Genomic DNA, 22,634 nt, shown 5'->3' on the forward strand with positions numbered 1-22,634 from the left:
AAACAGAAAGGAAATTTTTCTTGGAGCTATATTTCATCTCTTTTCCTGAAGCCTGAGTGTCATCATAATTTGGAGATGTATATGTATATGTATATATGTAGTTTTGGTTGTGGGGGTGGATGGAGAAATTTCAGACGAAAGCGATTCAGTGCAATTTTGTTTGGCATGGTCGCTGCAGTCAATATTTAAAAGCAACATCAACGGCATGCGCTTCCAGACGAGTACTGGGGTTGCACTGAAATTCTAACTCCCAATCACCTCCACTCATTCGTTCCTCTTTTTTTTCCCCCTGCCTGTGGAACCAACATCCATTTTCTTCAGTCATTCTTCCCTCCAGGTCTTCAAGACAGGTGTTCACCATAATCTCAGATCATCCCCAATCCAAAACCATGACATTTTCTACCCCAGTTAACCCTGCCCCGCAAATTTTGCTTCTATATCCATCTTACCCATCCCCTAAATTCTCCCCTACCCCTCAACCTTACCAACGCATCCCTTGTTGTCCGTCTCAGTTTTATTTTCTCCCTCTAGCCTGCTGTTGGCATTTTCTACCTCTCCACTGCTCCTTTTATGTTAAGTTGTGTTATGATCTGTTCCTTGTTCGTGTTCTTGTTCTTCCATGAGCCTGGACTCTGCATATAAAAAAAAAAAAATTATTAAAAGCTCAGGGTTCATCCAAGTCATTCACTCTCAATGCCAGAGTGCTCTTAGCCAAGCCATATGAGTAATAAATAAAGGAGCACCTCACCATATAAAGGAGTGCAAAGCGGAATTTTGATGTCCAGAGGTTAAATGCCAGCAAGGGCCAATCAAGGTGGTAAAATATTACTTCACGAGACCTGGAGCTGAAATTTACTCACTTTTAAAAGTTCTTCATGCAAAACTAAAGTGAATGAACACATCCATGTTACATGGCATTGTGATCAGGTATTCCATAGGAGAGCTGCTTCTGCTGAACACAACCCTCCTTAATGACAATGCATAATTATTTGCAAAGCACATCATACAAGTCCTGGAGAGGAACAGGATTTTGCCTTGCATCTTAGTCATCAGTTTTAAAATTACACAGTCTCTTGCACCTGCATCAAAATTAACATCAGGTTAAAATGTTCTGCCTTCATGGAAGCGCTTCACTGCAATGAAAAAAAAAAAAAATCAAAACTTTACAAAGGGTGACAAGCATTGCTATGGCAAAAATTCAACTCAAATATATGTATAACATCAACCTGACTGGGAGCTTTTGAACGGGTCTTCTGGATCGAACTGGATTCCTTGGAGTATAATCCGACTCGCTTCCATCGCTCGAATCATCTCCGTCTTCCTCATCCTCCTCTTCTTCTTCTCCCTCGTCTTCATCTCCAGACTCTGAAGCGTGCCAGTCTTCACTGCATGGCAGAATCACAAAAAAGTTTTAAAATTTCAAATTCCACAAACATCCACGAGTGTGAGTGTGCCCACATGCATTCGAGCACACTTACTCTTTGGTTTTTCGTCTGCGGCCTTTTCGTTTTGGAGATTCGCTTTCAGAGTCATAATCACTGGAGCCCTGCGATGAAAAGATTGACTGTAAGACAACTTGAAGCAAGTGATTGACCGCCTTCATAACTCACTCTTCATTTTTTTTTTAATACAAGTTCAAATTACAACAATGAGGACATCATTTGGAGCCTACAAAGGACTAGTATAGGCCAGCAAAGTTATTTTAATGAATAATAGCAAAAACAATAGACAGAACAGAAAGATGGTTTATTAGAACTTAAAATTATATTACCCGTACAGATTTTGAAGACTAAACTTTCAAGCACAATTTATTGGATCCAAATTCTTATTACACCTTTGTCCTTGCAAGTTTCAGTGAAGAAAATATTTTGTTATTATCTGTTCAAACTTCCATGCTTTTCAAGCATGTGATGAGAGTTGATTTCTTTCTAAGCCAGGGACAGATCTGCAGATAAAGTACTGGGTATAAAAACAGGCCACAGAGCAAGAGCCATGAGCCCAGCATGAAGCACCTCGTCCCTTGAAGCTTACCTCCAAGCCAATATTAAGACGCCTCGGCTCTTTCTTGGGACGGTCAGATCTCCTGACACCATATACATCTGGGAACTCCTCCCACATCTGAAAGCATAATCGAACAGCGCATCAGATGGGCTCCGAAAAACTTTTAGGATCGAAATGCCTGAAAATTTGTGGTCGACTTTTTTTTCTTTTTTTTTTTCCAACATGTTTTGATTCAAATAATAAAAAAAATAAAGTACTGGACAATTTGGGTTTATGTTCACTGAAACGAGAAAGGCAAGAGGTATGAAGAATAGAAAGCTTGATATCAAATTTACAACAGGAAAGACCCATAAAAGTCTTTCAAACATTTATTTAAAACAATGACGATAAATAAACAAATAAATAAAACCTCCAAGTACGTGTCATAAAACAGAGGCAATTTAACTAGTTGACAAATAAATAAAATACATAGATGGCGAAAGACAAAAGAAAGCAGAAAATGTATTTGATAAACCCGAGCGATACAAAATGCTCTTATAAAGCCAATTACTGAGTTCAGCAAATAAGAACATGCCATTGTACTGGAGGTATCTTGCCACCTGCAGAAAAATGAAGACGAACATAACTTGCAAACGCATAAAAAAAAAAAATACGTGTTTTAATATCATTAGCACATTGTACAACTACAGCATTGGACTAGGAATAATGGTGGTGCAATATGGACAAATAGAAACTAAGTCAACTAACTGATACACAACATGAAGGTATACACAAGTCTTTTCCACATCTTTGTAAAAATGGTGGCAAGAACAGAGAATTGTGAACAAATGGAATATATTGTAACGGATTTCAGAATCCAGTATGATGAATGCATCCACACATTCAGGTCCTCAGACAGTTATTTCCTTAAATGCATGTTCAGATTTGCCCCATCCCCATGTCTGATGGGATTTTAAATGTGATGCGTTGAGAAGGGGAAAGAATAGATCCCCTCTCTTCTGGGAATTTGTTTTTTTTTATGACACACGTTTACACACATTTCTTTCGCGAGCTCTGACGCTCGCCCTTATTTTTCCTCAGCAACGTTTATGCACGTACTTCGTTCGCGAGCGCCGACACCCACCTTTTTGAGCGCACGGGTCATCATGGTAACCGTGCGCAAGTGGGGTGGGGTGAGTTTGGGGCAGACTCTGCGCCTGCTGAGACAGCCGCAGATATAAAACGAATTGGAGGTCTGTTCTGAAGAGAGAAAGGTGAGAAGAAAAGTGCGAGAGAAGTGAGAGGAAAAGGAGAGAGAAGAGCAAAGAGGAAAAGAACGAGAAAGAAAGCCAGAGAGGAAAAAAAAAAGAGGAGAAGAAAGCGAGCGTGTGGGTGTCTGACTAGCACCAACAATGAGACAATTCATCCTTCCCAGTGCTTGAGCAAGCGAGCGTGTGGTGCGCGTGTGGATGTGAGCAGTGCGGACGGCGAGTGAGGCACAGGTCAGTCACCAACAAGTGAGGCACGGGTCAGTCACCGACGGACCGTGTGGGTCAATGGACGTCACCAGTTTCAGGAAGTGTGAGAAGCTGCCTGTGTCGCAGCACCAGGATCTAAACCCGCGACAGACGATCTCGGTGCCCGCCCAGACGTCGACTGGCGTTCAAGGCTGTCCGCGAGAGAGTGCACGGCAAGGCTGGGTGCTGGCGACGGACGTGACACGCATGCACACGTCAGGACCTTTTCACTTCACGGGCGTCTACTCTCTGGTGAGCGAGGCGACTCTTCTCCCCCCCCCACCCCGAATGATATGTTGGATACCCTTGTCTGTGTTTAGCTGCAAGTGAACCCCCGATAAGCATCTGCTGTTTGTCTCTTTCCCTGGCATTTTGATTGATTTTGCTTTGAAATTAATTCATTTATTACCTCAGAAAATAAAAAGTTCTTTTTATTTATTTATTTTATTATTAATAAATAATTTGTCAATTTCCAAACTGTCCGTGTTTGTCCTTTTCTTCTATTGGTCAAGCATTGCTCAAACCGAGATAGACTGGGAGGTAATTACCATAGATTTGACCAAAAATAGTCGGCACGCACCAGCGGTTAAAACGCTCGGCCGTTATATTGCTGTGGTGCCGGGTTCGGTGGCGAGGACGACCGCTAGACGGAGCAGTTGGGCCGTCTCCCACCGAACACCATAATTGAAGGTCGTCACTCCGGATAACTCCGAAGTCGACGGGTCGCTTAATGGACCGTGGACGCCAATATTCCGACCGCGCAGTTTGGGTCTTTTTGTCCGATTTCAATTTACCTAAGTAGCCGCGCGGTCTAGCTACCGGGGAAACCACACCCTCGGCAGGCTTTGTCCGAACCGAGTCGCTGTTACCGACTCGAGTCCGGCGTAACCGAGCGGGAATTACCAAAACCTGCCGGTCCAAACCTGCCGACACTCTCAGAGCGCTGGGCGGGCTAGTTCGGAGAGGGGAAGGAAAAATAAGCAAGGCACCTCCCGGTCCACCACCACTGGACGAACACTGGACAGCCTGCTACATCTCCTGACACACATGTAACGTCCAATTACCGAACAACCTGACGAAACATGCATTTAAGGGGGAATCTGGCCTAATCCTATATTTAATAACACACTAAGGGCCATTTCCGCAACAATATATATATATATATATATATATATATATATATATATATATATATATATATATATATACACACATATATATATACACATATACATATATATGACTCCACACACTCCTCGAGCCAAAGAAGCTGTGTAAAGCAACCCAAGAAGACTCACACAAGGTAAGTGCTAACACCGTTTTGAACCCTTCCCAGAGTTCCTCAACAACTATAAAGACATTCACACACAGTACATACATAAGAATCCCAATGTTTTACACCCCCTCAGCTACCGGGTCCGAGGTTTCATATATGACTGCATCTGGGTCTGAGGTGACCACGGATATACAAGTACAGATTCAACTTTTCCGCATGGGAACCAGATTGCGGGCACAATGTGCTGTAGAGCATGCGCGGCATGAACCCGACACAGGTGCGCCCGGTACGAATGGCAGATTCGGCTGCGGGGCCTCCGGGAGACGTCCCGTTTGCGAATGGTCATGAGGCGGCTTGTGAGTGTGCGATACGTATGAGAGCATGAAAGGTCGCCAGACGGCCCATGTGTGCAAGTGCTTTGAGAAAATCCCACGGTGCAAGAGTGGGTGTGTGAAAGGCTGTGAGGCAGCCCGTATATGTGTGATGTCTGCGGAGGTTCCAGAGCATGAAGAGTGGGTGTAACAAATGAAATAAATCGATTTGAAAGCAAGGAATATAGTCTTAGCTTTTCCTCTTAGGAATACCCAGTGCTGCCGGCAAGTTCTCACCAACGTTCAGCAGCAGCCGCCTGACCTGAAAGGCTGGCTGCAGATGTCAAATTGACACAATGGGGAACTCGAGCTGCTTAGCATAATGAGAAGGAAAGTATTTTTTAATATCTGCCATAATTGTAGCCATCATCGGCCGATGCTCAGATTCTCACAATGTCAGATAATCGGCCGATGTATCGATCAACCACAAGTGAAAACATAACCTCCATCCACCTGAGGCGGCAGAGATTAAAAAACAACAAAACAACAAACAAACATGTGATACAGAGTCGACCTGGCCTCAGCTGCAAAAACTAGGCTTTTCTCTCGACAACCTTCTGTCGCAGCCTCATGGTTCAAGAGCCATGTCCATCTATCATAAATCCACACAATCAGAGGTGCCACATAAATCAATTGGTCTCTCACATCGTCAGGCATTCACTTCCTTGCTTTTGAAACCCCTTTGGTGACGTTTCCCGAGTCAACGTTCAATGTACCAAAACACGTGAACAAGTCCATGTCCTAATCGTCGCCATGACACATCTGGCTCTCCCTGCTCAATAGCCGATTACAGAATCCCAAATCTGTAAGTGAAAACATACAAGTGAAAACTCTGGGAATTGTGGGGGGGGGGGAGTGGAGGGAGAGGGAAGAAGTCTGCCTTTCAAAGTATCATGGCTTCTGTTACCCCCATAGTAGAGCAGTACTGGTGGAAAGAGAAAGTATTGTTCTCACAATAAACGAGAAGATTGACATATGTAAGAGATTGAAGGGAGAAAACGGAAACACGTTGATGCACGAGTGCAACGTCGGATCATCGTCAATCTATGTTCTACAACATCAAGGCCCAGTTGAGCAAGTTACTGGAATGTTGCACTAAGGGCTAGGTCACATTTGCCACGGCGGCCATGGGGTCTCCAAAATCTACGGCCACTAGCAATTATACGGCGGCCGCCGTATTTCCACGGTCACACAATGTAGCAGTCACATATGTTTTTATTTTTCGGGGAGCCGCACGGCGTATTTAGGCCTAAGTCACATTTGCCACGGCTGCCATGGGGTCTCCAAAATCTACAGCCACTAGCAATTATACGGTGGCCACAGTATTTCCACGGTCACACAATGTAGCAGTCACATATGTTTTTATTTTTCGAGGAGCCGCACGGTATATTTAGAAATTGCGGAGACCGAAAACGTGGGGGTGCCGTATGGTCTTTGATTTGATGTCGCACGGTGACCTTAGGGCGTCCCTGCGGTGGCCATATAATTTTCAAGGCAGATGCAAGGCGACCGCAGGGGGCCCTAAGGCGAACGTGCGGCCAGACGGACGGTAACGAATGGGTTAAAAAAAATTTTTAACTAATTTTTTTTTTTTTTTTTTTTTTTTTTTGGCTTGTCGAATTGCTACGGCGAACGTAGAAATGAAAAAAGTTATAACTCCGTGTTACAATTCCACGGCGACCTTACAATCTGTAAAATATAGCCAAATGGCGTAGGGCCACCCTGAGGCCACCGCAGAAACTCTGCGGCCACCACACGTTTCTGTCAATTCAGAGGGCGTACGGCCGCCATATCCTCGCCGTAGAGCAAATGTGACTTCGGCCTAAGTCAGAGACAGACAAAGCTGCCGACAAGCACCGCGCTCTACACAAGCTAAAGATGGAGCAGCCAGAAAAGTTCTGTACGAATGGTTTGCTCTCAAGCATTGGGAGGGAGCGCTAATATCAGGACTGATGTTAATTAAGGCAAAGTATTTTTATGATGAGATGGAATTGACTGATCAATGTGCCTTGTCAATGGCTGGCTGGCTTGTTTCAAGCTGACATGAAATACGACAGTTTGATTTCTCAGGAGAACAAAAGTCTGCAGATCACGATAAAATAAATTTCCAGTGTGGGGGATGCAAACAAGCAAAGTGATGATAATCCAATTCAAAGTTTGACTGACGCAGAAATTTAAGAGTCTCTCTCACTGGTCTCTCTCACTGGCTGGAACGGGCGGCAAGCCCCTTGATTGGCCCGGGGGTGTGGTGACGTCACGCGGCCCCCTTTTCTTCTGTCGCGGGCCCGGATTGGCTGAGTGGCGGTCACCCCACCCGCTGCACGCTGATTGGTCAAAGGCCGCTTCGCGGCTCCTCCCCGAACTCCGCCTTCTTCCAAAGGACCGCCCCTCACACAGTCGGGGAAGTCTGATTGGCCAAGCGACAGTCACCCCACTCGTTGCACGCTGATTGGTTGAGCGCCGCCGCGTGGTTCCTCCCCGAACTCCGCTTTCTTCCAGAAGACCGCCCCTCACACAGTCGGGGAAGTTGAGCAACATGTTTCTGAAGGGACTCCACCCACCCCTGACATCGGCCAGAGCACGGTGAAGGAAGCGAAGTGAAGGTGAGGGTGATGCGATGTCGTCGGCGTTGATGTTGGTGGCGTAAAAATACACGAAAAGAAAACCTGACTATTAAAATAACTCCACAGCGCAGGAACATTTAATTACCCATTAGACTAGGGTCAGGACCCTAACTGGCAACATGTACTTACCGATATAACTGATCTAAAGGACCTGTATGTTGTGTGCTCATGGCTTCCAGATTCGCAACAATATCACTTGGGCTAATGCTGGGGTGTGTTGCATTACCAATCAGCTTGTAGAGCACTCGCCAAGTGGCTTGATAAGCACTAAAGAAAGCACTCCAATGAAATGGGTGAAAAGGAACGGCTGGCTTGGCAAGCAGTAGCAAGCCGATTGGTAATGGAACACAACCCTCGTAAAGGTCTTGACACGATTGTGAAGGTCGCTGAAAGGCAGAAAGCTTACAGCACCTCGGAAGTCACGCAGCTACACCTCATCGAAGAAAATTTCATGAGGAGGAGACAACAAACGATGCAGCATAAGGACAAGTCCGACATAAGGAAATGTTTCAAGAAAGCCTCAAGAGTTCAACAAGATGATGAGCCCGATAAATCGGAGAAAGTAAAAGTCAACACTTTAGATCGTCCATCAACTTCAAAAGATGAGTTTATGTTTTACAAGTCTGAAGACGACGATGGTTCACGAGTGGTATTTGACGATGTAGATTGTTTCAGAAGTCAAGAATGAGACAATGTGATAATGTTTGACCAAGTTATAAAAATGATCAACATTATGTGGTACGAGTGATAGGTTATTAGCTGCAAAATGTCGAAAACCCGGTTTCGTTCAACAAGTTTCAAAATTTGGCCTTTGCATAACCTTTAAAGGTCACAAAACAATGTTGTTGACATTAAAATAAGGAAACAGGATACGTGCTATAGCTTATTGGAGTTAGTTCGTCAAAGAAGGTCAAAAACCTGGTTTGATTCCCACAATTTTGAAAATTTGACCTTTGTGAACTTTAAAGGTCCAAGGTCAAGGATTATGACCTTTGGTGCAAAACTTCCTCCGGAACATTCCAGGAACAATATAACGTCATATCGGCTATATGGCATTTCACACTCCTCGGATTATCCATACTTTGATGAACTCAGCGTAAAAACAAACTTGAAGGGGGCACCACGGGCAAGGTGTTCGAGATAGAGCAAAATGGTTTCAAGACTTTAGGTGGGGAATGATCTTGAGATTATGCATAAAAAATATTGTCATCCTAGCTCTCAAAGTTTGGGCGGTCGTATGATTTTTATGTCAAAATTCGCAATTTTCTAAGTTTGTGACCTTGTGTTGTGACCTTGACCTTCGGACGAAAATGAAAAATTGAGCTCCGTGGGGCGATGCAGGTGCCATTGGGCTAACCAAATACCGAAACCCCTGCCAGATTAGACAAACCCCTCAGAGAAGATGGATTTTTATGTCAAAATTCGCAATTTTCTAAGTTTGTGACCTTGTGACCTTGACCTTGGGACGAAAATGAAAAAAAAAAAAAAAACGAGCTCCGTGGGGCTATGCAGGTGCCATTGGGCTAACCAAATACCAAAACCTCTGCCAGATTCGACAAACCCCCGAGGAGAAGATGCAAATTGAAATTGGCTACCCCTTAAAAACACAATTCACAATTTTCTAAGTTCGTGACCTTGTGACCTTGACCTTGGTACGAAAATGAAAAAAAAAAAAAAAAACGAGCTCCGTGGGGCTATGCAGGGGTGCCATTGGGCTAACCAGATACCGAAACCCCAGCCAGATTTGACAAACCCCTCGGAGAAGATAATTTTTTATGTCAAAATTCACAATTTTCTAAATTCGTGACCTTGTGACCTTGACCTTGGGACGAAAATGAAAAAAAAAATCGAGCTCTGTGGGGCTATGCAGGTGCCATTGAGCTAACCAAATACCGAAACCCCTGTCAGATTCGACAAACCCCCAAGGAGAAGATGCAAATTGAAATCGGCTATCCCCTAAAAACACGTTTTTTGGGCGTGGCTCCACCCATAATGGGCGCACCATGCCCATTCTCTGGAAAACACAACTAGATCATGATATAAACCTCCCACCAAAATTTTATCAGGATTGGATCAAAACCCACGGAGCTATGCTCGGGACAGACAGACAGACAAGCCGGTAGGCGGACATGGGTAGTCGACTACTCAATAGAACCTGACGCGATGGGCCCGTTCGATGAGGAATGACCTGAGGATTAAGCACAAGAAAATTCATGATTCCAGCTTCAAGGGTTAATACTGCAGATTGTTTTTTCGTTAAAATACCCCCACATTTAGAGGTTTTTCGGCCGTTGCTAGGCAACGGAGGGTTCCATAGCAACGGTTCTTTCTCACACATAACTAGGACATACCATGAACCTACCATACCAGTTTCATGTATATCTGACTCATAGTCTCTGAGATATAATGAACTTTGTTTTTTTATTGTTTTCAACCAGGGTTCATTCAAAGTTTATCTTCTCCGACAGTTTTCATAGGATCCGGCTGGAAATTTTTGACAATATGGCTGAATGTACTGCCCACAGTCGCTCGTGGTCTGATTTTAGATTTTCGAAAAAATTAATTTTTTATGATTTTTTAAAAATTTCAAAGTCCCGTTGCTAGGCAACCAAAGGGGCGTTAGCAACCAGTACCTACGAGGCACAACGAGGTCATAAACTGGTTCTACCACCCAAATTCCATCAGAATCGAACAACTGCAAGGGGGTCAAAAACCCCCGACAAACACACACACGGACAGACCGACACCACGACCAACAAAAATAAGGGTAGATCAAAAAAAACATTTTTTTAATCGAAAAAATTTTTCCCCCGAAATTTTTTTTTTTTTTTTTTCCGACTCGATCGACTACCCAACAGACGACAGACAACAATAACGAATATAGTGGTCACTTATTTTTTTCGTGAACCAATAATACAGGTTTGTTATTGTTTTGCATAATTTATTTCATACTGATTAGATATAGCGTTCTACATATGCAATTATGACGTCATAACAAAGGCACCTATGACGTCAATTACCTTTATACTTCACTGCCATGTTATTATTTAATCCATTTTTCACAAGCAAAGTTTAGCAAGAAAAAGAGCAATCAGATTGCAGACCCTCATCAGGACTTCTTTTGTGTGGTGTATTTTGTGTGTTACGTAATTAAAAACAGACATAACTATAACTGCCACTTTAGAACTCTTGGCAGTGATGACCGGGTATCAAGACATCCCACTTTGATGCAATCCCGCTTTGATCTGACATCTGACTCATTATGTTATTTTTTATTATTATTCAATTGAATGCAGAATGGGATTAAAATAAATTCAATTGAAATCAAATGGAAGACCAAATAGGTACCAGTACTGCATTGGAGTCATCAGAAGGAATCCAAACAAACAAAAAAGCAAAGATTAAGTCATCAGGAGGAAGGAACCTGGATAGGATTCACATTTCAGCTGCTGATACTCTACCCTCAAACCTATCCAGACACAGACAGCCAAGTGAGCCTCAATCAAAAAAACCAAAAAATATTGAATAATTCTGGCTGCCAGACCATGCGTCCGATTACGTTGAAATTTAAGACATGTATTCCCCATCACGACTAGATCATAAATGTGAAGTTTCATGTCGATTGAAAAAGCGGTTCCAAAGAAAACATTATTTAATATTTTTCTTCAATCCAATACGGACGCCAAACCATGTGACCAAACAATTATTCCTTAATAAAATTGTACACCCATGGCTTGGGGAACAATTGTGTGAAGTTTCCCCTTGATCTGTCCAGCCGTTCTGGAGAAGATTTTTATAGGTTTTCGGGTATATCCAATATGGCTGCCAAACCATGTGACCTATGACATCATGTATGTGAACCTTTTGTTGCTCATGGATAGGCGGTCATACGTGTAAAATTGTGCCTCGATCTGTTCAGCCACTTCAGAGAACAAGATTCTTGAGGGTTATTTTAAAAGAAAATGGCTGCCGAATCACATGACCGACGATGTCATCAAATTTACCTCTGTGGACCATTTTATCTCGAGATGACACTCCAAAATTTCATACTGATGAGATGTAGCGTTCTACATATGCAATTATGATGTCATAACAAAGGCACCTATGACGTCAATAATAATAAAATAAAAAAATTCACACTTACTCCCGATGAGCAGTACTTGCCGTGTGCCAAGTTGCAATTTCATACATACAGAGGTCCAAAGTTTTTCTGTTTTTCCAACATAGCCGCCACACCACGTGACCTATCCATCCATTGGGACCATACTCTGTGCAGAGCGTTGATGTTGCTTAAGCAGTCTCCTTGGCTATTGGGCACAATCCTGGACAGGTCACCACTCCGGCACAGTATACCAGCATGCTGGCACTCATTCTGCCGACCTCAGAAGGATGACAGGCAGTCAACCCCAACTGGTATCAATTCAACAGCCAAGGGGGATTTGAACTCAGGATCCTAAGATCCCAAGCCCACCACCCTAACCATTAAGCCAACACCAGGCATACCTGACTTATGACGTCATAATTATCATTGAAACATTCTACATGAGTAGTTGCACCTTTGGTGAAAATTTCGTTTGAATCCAACAAGCGGTTACAGAGAAAGTTCTGTTCTGTGCGGTTCTGTGCGGACAAACAAACAAGACAGACAGACAGACAGACAAACGAACCTAAATGCAATTCCCTCCACTTCGGCGAGGGTAATAAGTTACTCTTTTGTAACATTTTGATAACCGGTAGGGGATAAGTCCCATGGGTGGTGGATAACACAGCTTTTACTGTATCGTTTTAAATTCAAAAATAAAATTTTATACATATTTCGTGACAGCACAGTTGGGTGGCAGGATAACTTATTTGGAGGTATCCACACTCACCCTTTGTGCCATCTTGTCTTGGTTTGAATCTTGACCCAGCTAGAAACTGTCACAATGGTGTTTCGCATGCACAGTGAGACATTGACGTGTGCACCGTCCATTGCATGGACGTTAACCAGGAGGACCCTTGTGCCGGCCCTGGGAACGGTGGTCGACGTTAAAGATCTCACGGTGCCTTCAATGAAGAGTTGGTGACTTATCGCTTGCAGCCTGACCAAATTACAAATCGCTGTCAGTCGGGTATCAGGCCTGACAAAATGGTTCCACAAGAGACTTAGGTCGGAACAGGTGGGAACGTTGAAATGATGATTTTTGTTTTAGCCCGAATACAAAACAAACACTGAAAGCAAATCCTTGTTACTTACATTGACTGGATATCAAGTAGATACGAGGATGTGAAACACCAGAACAAAGTTCAAAGTTTGAACAAAACAATCTGATATTATTTATTCGTTCCTGGCTGTCACGCTTGAAAAACTGCAGCACCCAATAAAATAATCTTGCCATACACAGCATTCTTTCAAGCATTTAAATTTCCTCTCCTTGTTGCGAGTTACCATCAGACAAGCACAACGAGAACACTGAACAAGTAAAGGAGTGAATCTGGAGTTAAGTAATCATGACAAACGATACTTCAGGGATAAAATGGAACCAGAATGGTTGCAAAGCTTGAGAAACAAGTATTTGGAGTAAAAAAAAAAAAGAAAATTTAATAATAAACAAGAGCCCAAATATGGGAAGAAAATGAGAGCCCATGCACAATAATAGAGGCAGTGAATGACAGAGGAGCATTTAAACATGCCATCAGCATACCTAATGGGCTTCACCCCAGGTGCTGAAAAAAAAAATCAGCTATTGACCGAGTTCCACTTTTCCGGCTGCAGTCATACCTTCTTCACATCCGCTAGGCGTTCCTTGCGACTGAGTGGACGGCCACGACCTTCCACAGCAGGTGCAGTACGCTTGGAGGCCGCAGACGCCGGCTCGGACTCAGACTGGCTGGACCCGGAGCTGCTGTCCAGGTGACTCCCCGACTCATCACTTTCTGACCGACTCCCCGACTCGGATCCAGAGGCTGCATCATCCTCCGATGCCGCACTATGAGGCACCGAAGAGCAAGGAATATATCAATTTCATTCCTCCATGCTGTCAGCTACAAAAATGAAAAACAATAAAGAACTGGAAGGGCACTCGGTGGAGCGCATACCTCCGCCACGTAATGCCTGATCCACGGGAACATATCGGGCCAAATACATTTTTGAAACATCATGCTATCCAGTACTATATTGTTTTTGGCCCTATCTCTCAATGGTGAAGAATCACTTTAAAAAATTCTCGTAGTCGGATCCGGATCCGGATCTTCACCAAAATCTAATCAGTTCGTCCTTGTCACACAAAATTTCATCCGGATCCGTCCACAACATTTTGAGATACCCTGTACACAAACAGACAAAGAGACAGACAGACAGAGAGGAGTGAAACCATAACCTCCTTCACCTTCGTGGCGGAGGAAATGATGGTTCGATTGGAAATAGCTCAAATGGGCAACAAAGGAGAAGCAATAGATTTAAAGTGAGCTCAGAGTACGTATGACAGCTCAACAGTACGACCAATTTTTATTTTAACAAACACAAAGTAAATAAAGATATCAAGTGAGATAAAGATAAAAATATATATTTTTTAAAAGAGAGTCAAAAGCATGCTACTAAGGTGCTGCATAAGCAATAGGTGGGCAGATGATATCCCAAGTACCGAGAACGCAGTACTGCACTCGACAACTCATGCACCCCCACTCCACCTCGTCCTTAAATCAACAATGCTGGATTGGCCACATTTAATCATCATGCTGACATTCACGTATATATATATTTATACACCTTCACACAATCATTATCACTATCACTATGGGAAGCTTGAACCCAAAAGCAAATTAAACCTTTGATCATCGATAAAAACAGCCTTTGCACATCCAGAGTTGTTCATCACATGAGAAACAGCAATTGTTCTTACTGTTTTATTGCACAAAACATCTTAAAAAGAGGAAAAAAAAAACATAACAAAGAAAGATAATCCTGCAATCATGGCAGATATTATACGTGTATATACATATATGTGAGCATGGAAGCTAATGATTGTCAAACATCTCCAAAGCAGAATGTGACAGGCCCAGCCCCGAGCTGAGCATCCTGAAACCCAGCAGCCATTTTGCGAACTTACAGCCCTCCCCCCTGTTTGCTGTCACAAAATGGAGGATGAATCTAGCATAGCAAGGCTGTTCAAGCCAGCCATACAAATCTGTATTTCCAATGTTCAAATCACCGAGATTCCATGGTCGAAAGTAAACTCAATGGGCTTCTCCCACTCAAAAGATTGTACCTAATTGTAATAAGAAAGTAAAATAATCATTTTAACTACAAAGGCAACATCTCATGATCACCTGCCTTAATTTTTTTCAGACAAGTGGCTCTCTCCTCATGAATCAAGCCCAATGCAATGGGGACGACAGATGGACATCACTCTCAAAAGCATCATGTGCTTTATAGTAACTTTGGTGACCAAAACAAAGTGTACCAAACTACCATCAACTGCCAGACCAAACAAGACAGGTGTGCCTGTTTACCAAGAATCAAACAAACAAATTTGCCAAAGACACGAGGTAAAAGTGCAGAACAAGAACGACAAGAAGGGAGGACTATATGAGGTCCTCACTGACAGAGAAACACCATCAGAACCAATTGTATTCAATTAGACCAGTGTTGTTAAAAATGACGTCTTCAATCCTTCAATGCCTGCGAAAAGACATAGACAACAGAGGGGCATGGCATCTTCGAACCACCTCAACATCCACCAGTCCCAAATGTCTCTCTCACTTAACAACACAAACCATCATCAGGTAGAACTGATCACTGCACATGTGAAATTTGAGTGAAAAATGCTCTTGTGGGGTACATGACAATGTTGAAAAAAACATCAGGAGTGCATGTACAAAGATGACCTTTTATCGATTCCACACCAACTAAAGAACATGGAGCTGTCTGTCTCTTTCCTGATATCAGCAATCTTGTGTGTGTATGATATATATATATATATATATATATATATATATATATATATATATATATATATATATATATATATATATATATGCATGCTTGCATGCACGCACGCACATGATTGCTATCTTCAGCAATCTTCAGAAAAAGACAGACAGTTCCATGTTCTTTAGTCGGTATGTAATTAGTGGACAACACACCGAAAAGGAAACGCGATAACAATTTCAATAACAGTGGACAGGGGTGAGATACTGCATTGCCACATCCTCTGCTCACACTTTTTGGGGGGAGGGGGAGAGGGACATCAAAAGACCCCCCAAAAGGTCTCCAAAGTAACAGACGAGAAGGGCACTCGGTAGAGTGCCTACCTCTGCCGCGTAATGCCTGATCCACGATAACGTATCGGGCCCAATACATTTTTGAAACATCATGCTAAACAGTACTTATTATATCGTTTTGGCCCTATCTCTCAATGGTGAAGAATCATTTTGAAAATTAAATAAATCTCAAACCAGATCTTCACCAAAATTGAATAAATTCTTCCTTGCCACACACCCAACTTGTCCACCAAGTTTCATCTGAATCTGTCTACAACTTTTTGAGATATCGTGCTACATATCGTTTTTGGCCCAATCTGTCAATGGTGAAGAATCGTTTTAAAAATTCTAGTAGTCGGATCCGGATCCGGATCTTCACCAAAATCGAATCAGTTCGTCCCCTTGTCACACACCGAACCTGTCCACAAATTTGAGATATCCTGTACACAGACAGACAGACAAACAAAAAAGCAGTCATAGACTGGTACTTACGAAATCGTCAACTTGACCTCTGACCTTGTCTAATAAAAGCCGTCTCTCGAGAAGGTAGCGACGCAAACCAGAAGTTTCTCCGATGATTCTGTATCAAACCATCAAAAATCGAATGTTTTGGATGTTTCACCTCACTGTGACCTTGACCTTTGACCGATTTTGACCAAAATCTAATCAGCACTAGCCATCACCTTCCTGAATCACGTGGTGTAATTTGACATTGGTAGCTTCTTCCGTTCTCGAGTTATCGTGCCTACAAACAAACACACAACCAAACACACAAACAAACACAGAAACAGAGGACGGAAGTCATCAATATATTTAGAGTTCGTAAGTAACAAAGACAGAAAGGGGTGAAAACATAACCTCCTTCATTGAACAACTCACACGGTGGTGAGCCGACCCACAGGGCGGCGCGAAACCCGACAGCTGCCAAAAAAAAAAAAAATGCAATCATAATGAAGATTGCTATCAAAAACAAACTACAATGTGCATGGCAACAGCTGGATATTCAACAGGTATCTCAAAACAATTCCACGAGCCTGGTGTTGGCTCAGTGGTTAGGGTGGCGGCTTGGGATCCTACTTGGGATCCTACTTGGGATCCTAGGGTCCTGAGTTCAGGCCCCGTCGGCCGCTGAATTAATACACCAGGGGGTTGACTCAGCCCGTCATCCTTCCGAGGTCGGCGAAATGAGTACCAGTTCCAGTGTGTGTACCGGTAGAGGGGCACTGCATCAGCGACACAGTCGCGCCTCAAGAAATGATAGCTACCCAGGCTTCCCAAGCCGGCTGCCATACGACCACCAAAACAATTCTCATCAATGTACAGTGAGCCAAATTGAGCAATCCACCGAAACGCTCGGATCGTCATCATCCCTTCAAGTCGACAATGAAATCTTCAAAAGTTTTACTATTATTTTATTTTTTTAAACAGAAATGGAGCAGTCACTCTTTTTCCTGACAGCTCCATGTAAGAAGTCAAACCCAGAGCTACAAACACACAGTACCGAACTCAATTACAACAATCATTGCAAAATACCAAATACCAAAAAATAAAATATGATTATACTATAATTTTTTTTTCTTTTTTTAAACAACCAATCTGCCAGGTAAAGCACCGACAACGAACGACAGCACTGCACGATGTGGGGGGTCAATAGATTGACGATCGATTCAACGGTATTCATCATCAAGTGCGGATCGCACGATCGTTTGAGGGACACAGTAGTACCGGCAGCACCACGTCCGACTGAACGAGTCTCCGTTCCAGGAGAGCCAGGAAGATGGTGCGAACGTTTTAACAAAACAAACAAACAAACAAACAAAAAAAAGGGTCCGATGTGACCGACGGCATTTTGGAAGCGAAACGACTCGAGCAACTTTCCCCTCAGGGGGAGAAGTAGTGTTCCAGGCCTTGTTGTAGGCCCGAGGGTGCACGGCGGTCGCCAGAACTGGAGGCTAAAGATCTCTCCCCTCCATTTTACAACAAAATGGTGAGATGGGTTCGGTGACATAATCATAATCATCATCATCGTTTGCGATGGCGGGTCCCGTAAGGACACAACACGAACACGCTCACACTGTACACGACTGGGCCTTACACTTACAGTCCAGCCGAGGCTCGTCGACCGGCCAATTGAGAGTCCGACGAGTCGAGCAGGGCGTGGCACGCACTCGGATCGACGCACGGACAAATCGACGAAAGATAACGTGAAGCACGAACATTCGGACATTAAAACGATCGACGGTAAACGCTTTAAAAACGCACGAACATCTCGGGCCCGACGTGCTGTGAACACAGGATGCGGAAAGGACGGAAACATCATCACGTGAAGCGGTAACCAGCCCCCCCCCAAATCACGAACACACCGCGGACCACCACCGTACCTGGAGTTGTCGTTCGTCGAGGTGTTGTTGTTGTCGTCGTCGTTGATCTGCCCTTGCTGATCGCCCAACGCATCCCGAGCCGGAGCCGGAGCCTGGGTCGTCGCACCCTCCGTGCCGCTCTCTGCAAGTCGAACCGGGGGGGTTCCCGGCGCCCAGAGCTGGAGAAATTCGGGCGGCACAAATGAACGGGAGGTAACGACAAAATTGAATTAAATATCGAGGAGAGAAAGAGTAAAAGGAAGAAGAGGAAGGGGGGAAAAAAGGAGGGAGGGCTTGCACGATGCGAAGTCATGCCAAAATTAGCAATGGTAGCACAAGCTACGATCCATATGCAGGAGAAACACGAAAACGTGCCGGAGAGAGAGAGTGCGGGGAATGTGGAGGGCACACACGGAAGGCCCGGGAAAGCCTACCTGCTCCATGCGCCTGCTCGTCGGGGGAGGGAAGGTCACGCGCCCGCAGAGAAAGCCGTGTGGCTCGCACGATCCCGATAAAAGTTTCTCTTTTTTCGCCCACTTTTTGAACAAACGTCGTGCTCTAGAAAATGCGCGACATTCTAGCACGCATCGAGAGGCCGCACACACAGAGAGAGGACGGTTTGGGAAGTCGTAGCGCCACTCAAACGATCGTGGGCCTGAAACACTCAAAATGGAGGTGCGCCATCATCAGCGATCGGCCGCAACAACGCGCCGAGGAAGCGGCAGAGAAAAAAATAACGCAAAACTTGACCTGGGAAGGATATTTAGGTTCGAGGGACCCAAACGTCGGGCCTTGGACGCAGACGGAGCGCAACGACGGCTGAGGAGACACGCTCAATGCCCTCTCTGAAGGCTCAAACGAACGTCGACCGAGAGGCCGCACAGGAAAGCTCCTCACGCAGCGACCGTCTCGCCATGTTGCGGCGGACGAGTCCTGACGTCAGCGCTGCCAGCTCGGCGGTGCCCCAAAGGCAGCAGCAACACGCCTGCAGGGCTAACTAGGTCGACATTGGTCGAAGGATGCATCGAGTGACAGGAGTAGGACGATGAGTGAGTGACCAAGGCAGGGCCACACTTTATGGTGGGCAACGTATTTGTTTAAAATAGTTGGAAAACAAAACCGAAGATCGATTTGAAGAATCTGAAATAAAGGTGTGCTCGCTCGTTGGTGAAGCAATCCCTTTGTTCCTCCTCATCACGTTTAAGCTGGAAAGCTTTGACAATACATCCACCCGAGCCAAAGAACCATTCTCATTCGATCCATGAAGTAGTTGTAGCACTTTAATGTACCAAAGACCCACCTCCAATCCCTGGTGTTCATTAAGAATAATGAAATAACATATGGGGAGGGGAAAATCCAAAAGAAATCCAGGAAGAGATGAGACCATGGAGCACAACTTGGAATTTATTGATACTTATGGTGGAGCTGTTCCAACATCAGCTTTTCAAAGCTTTGGAATGAAAGATGCAGAATAAGGTAAAAAAAAAAAAAAATGTACAAGTATTATAAACTTTATTGAATATGCAAAAGCAGCGAAAAAAGAACTTGAAAATATGGACACCATCACATATGAAGTCTTCCTGGTGAAGTTCGACAGGCACAGGAAAGTCTCCACTCCATGCTGATGAAAAGTAACATGTACTATATGGCTAGAAGTCAAAGCAATCTTCTTCAACCATACGCAGCACAAAGTCGCGAGTAGCATCATTGGCCGAGGGTGGGGCCGTCAATGATGGTGCCCTCTGCAGGTTGGGGCAGGAATTTGTAATTCAGGGGGTGGGCGATAACTCACCTACTCTTCACAAGACACCGTGGGATCCTCAACGTCTGTCAACTAATGCTGACAGAGGGGGCGCCCAGTTTAACATCCAACCGAGAGATGGCACACGGATTGATAAATAACCCTGCCTATGAAATGCCAGGATGACAGTTTGTAGCTAGGCCGAGACATGAACCCAGGTGATGCAGCGTCAAAGCGATTCCACGTACCTCGAGGCCACCTTACTCTCCCGGTCGAAGAAACAAAATCAAGTTCAATGAAATGTGACAGCCACCTTGATTAAGCACGATTAAAAACAAACTCCCAAACCATTAAGGCAAAATATCCACTCTGACAGATGGAGATTGAAAAGTTTAATGGCCAAAGAAATCCTCAAGATTAAATGATTGGCACATCATCATGCTCTTCCTTACACTGACCTATGTAAGAGCCAACCCATTGCACTGCCAAATGTCCAAGTAGTTTTGTAGTGTCCTGGCACAAGTCCCCCCATCAGTGTGAAAAGCTCCAAACTGCTGAGACAGGGGGACAGGACGAGTCCTACTGAAACCAAAATGTGTACAACTGGTGAAAAAGAAACATAACTTGGGATGGCTTTTATCATGCATGCCTTGCAAGACAGTGACTCAACTTATCAATAAAGAAAAAATAATAATAAATAATGAAAAACAATTTTCAGGAAAGCATGATCAACTCAATTTTCAAAACAAAGTTCAAACGGATAGAAACAAACATTTGGGCCGGTTATAAAAACCGTAATATATATATTATATATATATATATATATATATATATATATATATATATATATATATATATATATATATACATATACATATACATATACATATACACATAATAATTAGAGTACAGTGTATGCTCACAATATATAATGAAATTACAGAGTTTATCGATCACAATCAGCTGAAATGTGGGTCAAGGTAAGTTTTAATATTTGAATCGTTTCAAAGATCATTTTCAGGAACATCATTTCACCAAAAAGATAATGATCACCACATCACAATGCCAAATAAATAAAAATTCAAGAAAAATTTTTCAAATAATAAACAACAAAACAAACAATGACAAAATAATCCAAAAGTAAAGCTTTCAAAATGTCACTCATTATACTTGTACCGTATACATAATATAATCTCAAATATAACCGATTACAAAATCATGGAAATGGAATACTTTTAAGGTGTGATGTAAGAGTGTGTGTGTGTGTGTGTGTGTGTGTGTGTGTGTGTGTGTGTGTGTGTGTGTGTGTGTGTGTGTGTGTGTGTGTGTGTGTGTGTGTGTGTGTGTGTGTGTGTGTGTGTGTGTGTGTGTGTGTGTGTGTGTGTGTGTGTGTGTGTGTGTGTGTGTGTACCATGTTTATCATTTCCAAGTATCCCAACTATTTAAACTATCAAAGTTCATACCTTTTCACATTTGTGAAAAACTGTTTGCATCGTTGACCGTTTTAGTAACCATTCCAATATGCCTCACACGTGAAAAGTTGCAGTGCATTGAGAAGTTGCAGCCTATATTTGGAGACAAGTTTTACAACAGCCAGAAGCGATTTTGACTAAAATTGAAATCCAATCATTCTCACATTACTGCTGAAAGATGGCCTGTGGACATGTATTGCTATTTATAGACACGAAAGTCTCGTCTTGCCTGATTTTATTTTATTCAATAAGCACCTCAAAAAAAAAATCATCATCACATGAAGAACCACAATTTGACCGACAGCAGAATCTTGATCACTTCCACATCCAAGTTAGGAATGTGGATGCTACACCAAAAAAAAAATCATTTTACGATAAACTTTTATCTTCATTAGAAGCAAAATAATTCATTTGGCCAAGAATAAAACAATAAACACTAAATAATGAACCAGTTGCTGTAGGTTGCATCTGGATGATTGGCAGTTATTAAAAATCAATATGATAAACTCGAATCTCAATGTGAGCAATGTCAATTGAAATTCAGCAAATGTTAAGTTTCAGCTACAAATCAATATTTTTTTTTATTCCTTTTAAAATAAAAAATCGCAAAAATAAAGTAATATTAATTTTAATAAAAAACAAACAGCATTCTGATTTGCCATAATTATTAAGTAAAAACAAACTTCAACTCCATTGACATTTACACAATTTTGTACAAGAATGTTGCACGTATCGAGTCTTTTCTACAAATGGTTACCTCCATCAGCAATTGAAGCTGTTCAGAAGAAATTGATCGATTTAACCTTTTGTGAAGAATTATTTAATGAACTACAAACCATGTCCTTGGTTTTTTTGCCTTTTCACAACACTTATCTCCATTAAAACCAATCGCTGGAATGTTATTCCTTAAAGATGGGGATGGGGATTTCCTGCTTCGCTTTGTACGACATACCACTCCTACTGCAGCACAGTTAGTCATTTTGACACTCCTCAGACAAACATAGTTGAACAGACTGCACAGCCTAACCTGGATGCTTTTCGTTCTTGCAATG

The 22,634-nt window shown here is 43.1% G+C and overlaps 1 protein-coding gene across 5 annotated transcripts in view; it reads right to left on the minus strand.

Annotated features, from left to right (window-relative positions):
• Nucleotides 1–19,310, minus strand: part of LOC147021489 (ATP-dependent chromatin remodeler CHD2-like) — a 128,035-nt gene extending 108,725 nt beyond the window's left edge. For 3 of the 5 annotated variants that reach the window (XM_085891452.1, XM_085891451.1, XM_085891450.1), the window contains exons 1-6: nucleotides 18,804–19,310; nucleotides 18,391–18,548; nucleotides 13,530–13,737; nucleotides 2,032–2,118; nucleotides 1,479–1,546; nucleotides 1,227–1,385 (exon numbers count right to left, since the gene is read on the minus strand). In XM_085891452.1, coding sequence (XP_085747578.1) covers nucleotides 1,227–1,385; nucleotides 1,479–1,546; nucleotides 2,032–2,118; nucleotides 13,530–13,737; nucleotides 18,391–18,548; nucleotides 18,804–18,812 — 689 coding nt within the window. In that variant the 5' untranslated portion in view covers nucleotides 18,813–19,310. Of the gene's footprint in view, nucleotides 1–1,226; nucleotides 1,386–1,478; nucleotides 1,547–2,031; nucleotides 2,119–13,529; nucleotides 13,738–18,110; nucleotides 18,286–18,390; nucleotides 18,549–18,803 lie in introns of those variants that run through there. The other 2 variants (XM_085891453.1, XM_085891454.1) reach the window with 2 other exon arrangements.
• Between the last annotated feature and the right edge of the window lie 3,324 nt (nucleotides 19,311–22,634).

Source organism: Eptatretus burgeri, chromosome 8 (assembly GCF_056783735.1).
Source record: "Eptatretus burgeri isolate ZD-2024b chromosome 8, Ebu_testis_v1, whole genome shotgun sequence".
In the NCBI taxonomy this organism is placed as follows: Eukaryota; Metazoa; Chordata; class Myxini; order Myxiniformes; family Myxinidae; genus Eptatretus; species Eptatretus burgeri.